At 54.8% G+C, this 9,109-nt stretch overlaps 1 protein-coding gene across 1 annotated transcript in view; it reads left to right on the forward strand.

Moving 5' to 3' along the window:
- Window positions 1-8,886, forward strand: part of DHX38 (DEAH (Asp-Glu-Ala-His) box polypeptide 38) — a 17,861-nt gene extending 8,975 nt beyond the window's left edge. Inside the window, exons 13-28 of the mRNA XM_010850940.1 lie at window positions 1-50; window positions 397-583; window positions 728-913; window positions 1,250-1,390; window positions 1,732-1,842; window positions 1,933-2,049; window positions 2,234-2,341; window positions 2,730-2,842; window positions 3,694-3,902; window positions 3,996-4,150; window positions 4,563-4,718; window positions 4,818-4,952; window positions 5,150-5,275; window positions 5,786-5,881; window positions 7,210-7,331; window positions 8,397-8,886. The exon at window positions 1-50 is cut by the window's left edge and continues 16 nt beyond it. Coding sequence (XP_010849242.1) covers window positions 1-50; window positions 397-583; window positions 728-913; window positions 1,250-1,390; window positions 1,732-1,842; window positions 1,933-2,049; window positions 2,234-2,341; window positions 2,730-2,842; window positions 3,694-3,902; window positions 3,996-4,150; window positions 4,563-4,718; window positions 4,818-4,952; window positions 5,150-5,275; window positions 5,786-5,881; window positions 7,210-7,331; window positions 8,397-8,481 — 2,097 coding nt within the window. The 3' untranslated portion in view covers window positions 8,482-8,886. The remainder of the gene's footprint in view (window positions 51-396; window positions 584-727; window positions 914-1,249; window positions 1,391-1,731; window positions 1,843-1,932; window positions 2,050-2,233; window positions 2,342-2,729; window positions 2,843-3,693; window positions 3,903-3,995; window positions 4,151-4,562; window positions 4,719-4,817; window positions 4,953-5,149; window positions 5,276-5,785; window positions 5,882-7,209; window positions 7,332-8,396) is intronic.
- The last annotated feature ends 223 nt before the right edge of the window (window positions 8,887-9,109 follow it).

Below are 9,109 nucleotides of genomic sequence, written 5' to 3' on the forward strand. Positions count from 1 at the left end.
CAGTACCTGCCCATCTTCGCCGTGCAGCAGGAACTCCTCACGATCATCAGGTGACTCCCCAGCCCAGGGATGGGACCCCAGCTCAGGTGTCCTGTGCGTGCTCTGTGGCTCTTTTTCTTTGGGGTATGACATTTGGTGGAGAAGGGAAAGGTTTTTTTCCCCGTCTCCTGAGTGCCCCAGGCTACTCTGCTTGAAATAAGCAACATGGCCTCATGAAACAGCATGGCACTTGTTTCAAACTTACTGCCTTTTAGACTTTCCAGGGGATTTCAGTATGAGACTGTTTTCCCAGGGAAATCCTCCTTTCCGAGCAAGCATGCTCCTTGAATAGCTGCAGGTGGGGCTAGAGGTGGCCTTCCACTCGTGCTGATTCACCAGTCTCTTCTCCCCTTGCAGAGACAACAGCATCGTGATCGTGGTTGGGGAGACAGGGAGTGGAAAGACCACGCAGCTGACCCAGTACTTGCATGAAGACGGCTACACGGACTATGGGATGATCGGATGCACCCAGCCCCGCCGTGTGGCCGCCATGTCGGTGGCCAAGAGAGTCAGTGAAGAGATGGGGGGAAACCTCGGTGAGGAGGTGAGTGGGCCCGAGGGCTGAGCCGTGAACTTCATACCTGTGGCCTCTGTCACTTGACCTGATCCGCTGAGGCCTAGACCCAGCTCGGGGCGTGCAGCAGTGCGCGGGTGCCCAGAGTCCCTGAGCCATCTCTCTGGCCTCCAGGTGGGCTATGCCATCCGCTTCGAAGACTGCACTTCAGAAAGCACCTTGATCAAGTACATGACTGATGGCATCCTGCTGAGAGAGTCCCTGCGGGAAGCAGACCTGGATCACTACAGCGCCATCATCATGGACGAGGCCCACGAGCGCTCCCTCAACACCGACGTGCTCTTCGGGCTGCTCCGGGAGGTGTGGGTCTGGGCCTCTGTGCCTGTGGGGCTGGGAGGCAGTGACGAGACGTCTGGGGTCTAGCCCGGGGAAGCTTGGGGGGCCTCTGACAGGCCAGAATTGCCCCTGAGGCCTCTGGCTGCCCAGTGGTAGTTCACTCCGTTCTAGCTCAGCCGAGTGATTCGTGGTTCTCCTGGCTGTGGCTCCGTGATTCAGCCTTTAGCACTGTTACAAATCTAACGAGCCCCCCTCAGCTTGGGCTTCTGTTTCACTTGGTAGTGATGCTGATGAGACTGGAGGGCAGAAGCCAAAGGTTCCGAACCCATGGGGAAGCCTCTGAATGACTTCTTCTCTTAGGTGGTGGCTCGGCGCTCAGACCTGAAGCTCATTGTCACATCAGCCACCATGGACGCAGAGAAATTTGCCTCCTTTTTTGGGAACGTCCCCATCTTCCACATCCCTGGACGTACCTTCCCTGTGGACATTCTCTTCAGCAAGGTACCAAGGCCCTTTTTTTCTTAACTGACCCTGAGCTCAGATGAAGAGCCGGGTGGGGGGCCTGGGATGGGGTACTGAGTGGGGAAAGGTTTTGTGGGTGCCATGGGAGCCCACGGCTTTTGGGCTTGGCAGTGAAAGACTGTACTCTGGGGACATTTGGTTTGATTGTTTCTTTGGGGTGGAGGGAGGCTTGGGACCCAGGGAGGGCCATAAGGCCCATCTGCACGTGCACGACCCCGAGAGTCCGCCCAGCTCTGGCCCCAGACCAGGGACTGGGCCGCTGGTTCCCAGAGGGGGCCTGACCCACATGTCCTTTGACGGTGCCCCTGGCTGGCTTGCAGACCCCGCAGGAAGACTACGTGGAGGCCGCGGTGAAGCAGTCCCTCCAGGTGCATCTGTCGGGGGCCCCCGGGGACATCCTCATCTTCATGCCTGGCCAAGAGGACATTGAGGTGCGTGCCTCGGTCGCGACCTTGGTGAGCGGGTGGGTCTTTGGTGAGGATCGGGGGCCCTGGCATCTGACGACTCCTGTCTGCCCTCAGGTGACCTCAGATCAGATCGTGGAGCACCTGGAAGAACTAGAGAACGCGCCCGCCTTGGCCGTGCTGCCCATCTACTCCCAGCTGCCCTCTGACCTCCAGGCCAAGATCTTCCAGAAGGTGAGACGGCAAGAGTGTCTGGTTTGGGTCTCCACCTTGGGAACCTCCCAGACTCCCCCCAGGAGGGCAAGAGGGAGAAGGTGTTACTTTCCTGGCACGGGTGGGGTGTGCTCTTCCGCTTGTGGGGTCTCTCCTACCTGCCAGCCTATAGCCTTCCCTCCCTGCATGTCCTGTCTGACTCCAGGCTCCAGATGGCGTCCGGAAGTGTATTGTCGCCACTAACATTGCTGAGACCTCCCTGACTGTCGACGGCATCATGTTTGTTATCGATTCCGGTTATTGTAAGTTAAAGGTAAGAGGAGACACAGGCACTGGGGCCCTGGGCCTTCACACAGGCTCACCCAGCCTAGGAGGTGGGAAGGCAGGACCTGGGTCCTCAGACCTTGAACAATGGTTGCTTGTGGAAGTGGAGGTGGTGGTTTGAGTGCTGATTTTGCCATGTTCCTGATTCATCCAATCCTTGTGATAACTCAGGGTGGACAGTTTAACTTGATAAAGGTTGCGGAGCTGGTGATGAGGGGAAATTTCTTGAGGTTCCTGACTCCAGAAGATGGCTGCCTGCATCACTGAGACATTTCACTCTGTAGCGTGTAGCAGCCAAGGGTTTTCTTTGTCTCAAGGCTGCCTCCCATTAATTGCCTCGCTGTGTCCTTAATCATGTCTTTTCTGCCCTCTCCTAGGTCTTCAATCCCCGGATTGGCATGGATGCTCTGCAGATCTACCCCATCAGCCAGGCCAATGCCAATCAGCGGTCGGGACGAGCCGGCAGGACGGGCCCAGGTCAGTGTTTCAGGTAGGAACGCTGTGCTTGCCTGCTTTCCAGGGTAGGGGCCCAGGCAGGGGCAGGCAGGATTGGCCTTCATTCCTGCAGAGGGGTGATCCCTGAGGCTGGGGACCAGTGGTGGGGCTGCCACTTGTTGGTTCTCTCGTCACATGCCGCTGAGTGGGAGCAGTCACCCTTCCAGCAGTCCTGAGGTCCGAGTGTGTGTTTGAGGAGGACCTACGTTCATGCCGCTGAGTGGAAGCAGTCACCTTCCCGGCAGTCCTGAGGTCCGAGTGGCCTTGTGTTTGAGGAGGACCTATGTTCATGCCGCTGAGTGGGAGCAGTCACCCTCCCGGCAGTCCTGAGGTCCGAGTGTGTGTTTGAGGAGGACCTATGTTGAATGTCCCTGCAGTGGATGACCAGTGTTACAGTGCGCCTATCCTAAGAGGATAAATGTCAACAAATTATATCACTGGTTCTTTTTTTTACTTCTCTAATTATTCTTTTTTTTGTTCTGACTTAAAAATAATGGAAATTCAGAAAATACAGAAAAATATAAAGAAATTATAACCCAGCCATAATTCTAGTCCCAGGCTCAATGGTTCCAAAAATGAAACGATTATCTAAGAGACTCCAGCAGAAGGGTGAATTGGCATGACTGAGTTTTAAATAGGTGGAGATTTGTGACTGTAAGAGACAAGGGGAGTTGGAAGAAATGAGGCCTTCTCCTCCCTACCTGTGGCTCTCATCAGCACTGGCTGCTCCGGCTGCACGAGCCCACGGTGCTGGTGGGCTCACCTAGGCAGCTGGGCACGTTCTAGGGACTCAGTTGGGCGGTCTGTGGTGGCAGGCATGGCAGCACTGGGTCTTCTCTCTGGCAGACTCTACACCCAGAGTGCCTACAAGAACGAGCTCCTGACCACCACGGTGCCCGAGATCCAGCGGACCAACCTTGCCAACGTGGTGCTGCTGCTCAAGTCCCTGGGGGTGCAGGACCTGCTGCAGTTCCACTTCATGGACCCGCCCCCGGAGGACAACATGCTCAACTCCATGTACCAGCTCTGGATCCTTGGGGCCCTGGACAACACAGGTGCTGGGCAGGGCTCCGTGGGCTCTGGGGCCTGGGTTCTCCATCTTACAGCTGTGTGTCTGCTGACTGTCTGGGTCCGCTCCTCTCTCTCAGGTGGTCTGACCTCGACGGGGCGGCTGATGGTGGAGTTCCCGCTGGACCCGGCCCTGTCCAAGATGCTCATCGTGTCCTGTGACATGGGCTGCAGCTCCGAGATCCTGCTCATTGTCTCCATGCTCTCGGTCCCAGCCATCTTCTACAGGCCCAAGGTGGGAGGCGCTGCCCGGCTCCTGTCCTCCCAGGGGTCTCGGGAGTATATGGGTTGGAGAGAGGTTGAGAGAGGGGAGAGGGTCCCCCGTTGTAAAGATGGAATGGAGGGGGTGGAACTGGAGTTTCTGAAGAGTGATTTTACTGTGTTACGTTAAGCCGGTTGGGGTGGGGGAAGGGGTTGGCTAGATCCATGGTTCTCAGGGAGTGTTTTGCAATCCTTTTTTTGCATCCTTTTTTTCTAGGATGTTGTGCCTGAGCCTTCACATCTTAGAATAAATATTTTGCTATAAATGAATTTTGTTTTTGCTGTATCATGTGGCACCACACCAACGTGTTTTAAGTTGGGGGACGGGTAGGTGACAGCCTGAGACAGCTCTTCTCAGCGTCCTGGACTCCCCTTTCCCTTCCCAGGGCCGAGAGGAGGAAAGCGATCAAATCCGGGAGAAGTTCGCAGTCCCTGAGAGTGACCACCTGAGCTACCTGAACGTCTACCTGCAGTGGAAGAACAATAATTACTCCACCATCTGGTGTAATGATCATTTCATCCATGCCAAGGCCATGCGGAAGGTGAGTCTGTGGCTCGGATAAGCAGGATGTTGGGAGGCGGGGTGGGCTGCGGGGGAAGGAGGGGGTGCTCCATCCCTGACCACCTGCGTCCCGCTCCAGGTCCGGGAGGTGCGGGCTCAGCTCAAGGACATCATGGTGCAGCAGCGGATGAGCCTGGCCTCGTGTGGCACTGACTGGGACATCGTCAGGAAGTGCATCTGTGCTGCCTATTTCCACCAGGCAGCCAAGCTCAAGGTGAGCCTGGTGGAGCTGTGGCCCCTTCCTGGCCTGACACTTTGTCCGAGCGCAGAGTTCTCCTTTCTCACTGTACAGTTCTGCAGATCTGGGCTTCCCTGGGAAGCTGGTGTCAAGGCAGCATTGGAGGGGTGGGGGAGGCTGCCCAGATGTGCAGTGTTTTGCTGAGGCAGCCACCTGTTGGGTCGCTTCCCTAGGGAATCGGGGAGTATGTGAACATCCGGACAGGCATGCCCTGCCACCTGCACCCTACCAGCTCCCTCTTTGGAATGGGCTACACCCCCGACTACATTGTGTATCACGAGTTGGTCATGACCACCAAGGTGAGTATTTTCCAAGGTAGCTGGCATGATGTCAGCCCGCTTGGCTGGGCCAGGCCTTTGTAACTGTTTGCTGCCTTCTGGGATGAGCTTTGACCTTGGAGAACTTGGGGCCACAGGTGCTGCTTTGAGGGGAATTGAGGTTGGTTTCCAGTGGGAGGTTTGGGGAAGTTAATTGACCTCTAGGTTCCGGTGGCCTCGGTTATGCCAGCTGGATTGTTTCTTGCTTGCTGCCTGGGACAAGCAGCCCCTTTGGGTGGTGTTAGAAGGGTTTTCTGAGGGGCTGGGCCTGTTCTGTTGGACACTGGAGGGCTTTCTCACAAGTGTGGAGGATTTTGGATGGGAGAAAGGATTAGAATGCCACTGTCTGTGGCTTTTCCTTGCCTTTCTCAGCCTGGTAGGGCTGGGGGTAGGGCCCTGCCTGTGAGGATCCTAGTTATGGAACCGCTCCGGGAGGGACAGCTCAAAGCAGTGGTCTGTCTGTGACCCTTGCTGGTGGCCCTTCTGCTGCAGGAGTACATGCAGTGTGTGACTGCCGTGGACGGAGAGTGGCTGGCAGAGCTGGGCCCCATGTTCTACAGCGTGAAACAGGCTGGGAAGTCTCGGCAGGTAAGGGTCCTGTGCTTTCCTGTGGTGGATCTGTTTGCCTCTGGGATCTGTTTTTCCCCCTTAGCCTGGTATTAAAGACACATCATCATCTGGCTTCCCCTTACTTCTCTGTCAGACATAAGAGCTGTGACCCAGGCAGGCTGGTCTGTCTCACTTCTCCCACCCACTCCATTTGCTTGGTCTGCTGAGCCTTGAAAAACAAAACAAACCAAAAAAAACCCTTATTGTTGAAAAGTCCAAATATCTGTGAAAGTGGACAAAAGCAGGATAAGGAGTCATAGATTCCTCACCTAGCCTCTGTAATTATCAACATTCTTCCCAACCTCGTTTCTCTTATTCCCACCCTGCTCCATACACAGTGATCTTTTTCCTGGAATATTTTAAAGCATATTTCAGACATTGTGGTTTTTCACTCAAATCTTGAATAGGTGTCTCTAAAAAGACTTTAAAAAATTAAAACATAACCTCCACACCAGTATCATTCAACAAAAATAATCCTTAATGTCACCAAAGTCTCCAGTTCTTAGTCATATTTCAAAGATAATTTTTTATCATTGCTTTGCTTGAATTAGGATCCAGACGTGGGAATTTGTCATTATATATATTAAGTCTTTTATTTGAGAACAAGCTCTGCCCCCTCTCATTTTTATGGCATTGACTTACTGGGAAAACAGGTCAGTCATCTTGTAGAATGTTCCACATAGTTTTAGGCTAATTGGTTCCTCAGAATGTTTAACTTGTGCCTCTGTCCCATGTGTTTTCTGTAAACTAGTCGTTAATCTAAAGTCTTGGTTAGATTCGGGTTCAGCTCTTTGGAGTAGGAATGCATAAATGCACGTGTTGCTGTGAACCTCCTTTTAGGTTCTGTCAGGAGGCACATATGGTCTCTGGTCCCCCCTTTTGGTGACATAAGGGTGCTCAGTGGTTCCACTTGATCCCTCCTGACAGTCTAAGTGTCCACTGGTGGCCACCACATTATTCAGGGTTGCATAAGATCGTAGACCTTTGCTTTCCCGTGTCCGTCCTCTCCACTCAGATGTTGCTCCTTCCCTATTTCCCGTGTGTCCTGGCATGGCTGTGAACTTGCTAGGAACATGTAAGCACTTACCAGGTTGAAAGAGGGCTGAGGCGTGATAGGGTTAGGACTCAGTCCTCCAAGCTGTGTCTTGGTTCGGTGAGAAGAGCAGGCCTCGGCCCTGGTGTTGTGTGGCCCTGTCTCTGGGAGCTGGTGCAGTCTACACCGTGGCTGGCTGGCAGCAGAGGGTGGGTACATGCCAGGCCTCCTCACTGCTGGTCCCCAGCAACCCCAGTACCTCTCCCTTCTCTAGGAGAACCGCCGACGGGCCAAAGAGGAAGCGTCTGCCATGGAGGAGGAGATGGCACTGGCTGAGGAGCAGCTGCGGGCCCGGCGGCAGGAGCAGGAAAAGCGCAGCCCGCTGGGCAGCGTCAGGTGAGTGCGGCCTCAGGACCTGGGCTGGGAGGGAGCCACTGGCTGGACCCGCCAGGCCCTGAGTGAGGCCGTGATTGAAGAGAAGTTAAACATGCAGAGGTGACTTGGTGACAGGTTGACTGTGGTCACATGGAGGAATTCCGGACACATTTTCAAGGGGTGGTGATCCTCCTGAAACTCCTGGCATTGTTAAGGGGCCCGAGGTGGGCTGGAGCGCAGAGTGGGTCTCACAGCCTCACCAGCGAGTGAGGGCTTGGGCATCATGGTGGAGAGGTGAGGCGGGGAGATTCTTGGGCCTGTGTGTCTGCCCTGGTGTCTGGAGTTGGGTCAGACCCCACAGGTGAAGGGCACAATCCCGGCAAGACCACCCTCAGAGCCTCAGTCACCACCTGCAAGGTGGGGGGTACCCAGGGTCACCCTCATTTCTCACCAACTTGTTACAAATTTGGGGATCCCCACTGTGGTGCCCAAGGCCAAGGGAAATTCCAAGGGTCTAGAGATAAACTCCAGGATGTGGGGACAAAGCCCCGCCTCAGCTAGAGTGGCGGCCTGCTGAGGCGGAAGGGAGACCTCCTTCAAGGCTCACCTGTTGTCGTTGAGTCGCTCAGTCGTGCCTGACTCTTTGTGACTCCATGGACTGTAGCCTGCCAGGCCCTTCTGTCCATGGGATTCTCCAGGCACAAATACTGGACTGGGTTGCCATTTCCTTCTCCAGGGGATCTTCCCCACCCAGGGATCAAACCTGAGTCTCCTGAATTGCAGGCAGATTCTTTACTGCTGAGCCACCAGGGAAGCTCATAGCTCACCTAGAGGGTATGAAAGGATTTGTTAGTAAAGCCATCTCACAGTGCCTCAGTGGATATAAGAAGGCCCATCTCATTCTGCTCCCAATCACAGATAGGGAAGGCAAGGGGAGTGGAAGTATGTTAGGGGAGAAGACCCTGCAGCTCCAGAGCCTGCTCACACACAGTTAGAAACAGCTGGGTTTCAGGCTCCTCGTTCTACTGTGTGTCCTGGTCAAAGTGAGCCGCAGTGTGATTCCTAATCCCTTTTCTGTGTCTCCAGGTCTACGAAGATCTACACTCCTGGTCGGAAGGAGCAGGGGGAACCTATGACCCCCCGCCGCACGCCAGCCCGCTTTGGGCTCTGAGCCGAGGCTGTCCCTGCAGGGGAGGGGAGCCAGGTGTTGAGTCCCGAGCCCCGGCCTATCGACAAACCCTGAGAACCCAGGCCACTTTGACAAAATACTGCACACAGCTTTCATCTGTGTACATCATGGCCCCGGGGCCCCTGCTAAGGCCAGGCTCTGCCACGGAGGAGGCTGGAGTTCCTTGGTGTGTGCGCAGGGCTGCAGAGCGGCTGCCAGGACCACAAGAGGTGGCCGGACCCACCAAATACAAATATGTTGTTCCAGGACACTTGGTGTATCAATGACATGGCTGTGACTATGTTTTTTTAAAAAGTTCTTGTGTAAAACAGCACAGTAAGACCTAGAGGGAACTATAATTTGGTTATAATTCAGGATTTGGAAATAAATTTATTGTTTGTAAAATGTTATTGTATTTCTGATGGTTCTCTCCCCCTCACTGCCCTGAGTCACATACTGGAGAACAGGCAAGCCCTGGCGTGGCTTTCCTGAGACGCCGCCTCCTAGGGCCTGAGCTTGCCCTTGTCTGTTATTCAGGCGGTGCCTGGAGGGGCCAGTGGGGCGGGACTCAGCTGACAGGGAAGGAGGACGGCTTGGGGTGCCAGCACCAGCTGGGTCAGGCTCTCAGGGT

The sequence above is a fragment of the Bison bison genome, unplaced genomic scaffold (assembly GCF_000754665.1).
Source record: "Bison bison bison isolate TAMUID 2011002044 unplaced genomic scaffold, Bison_UMD1.0 scf7180017864297, whole genome shotgun sequence".
NCBI classification, from domain to species: domain Eukaryota; kingdom Metazoa; phylum Chordata; class Mammalia; order Artiodactyla; family Bovidae; genus Bison; species Bison bison.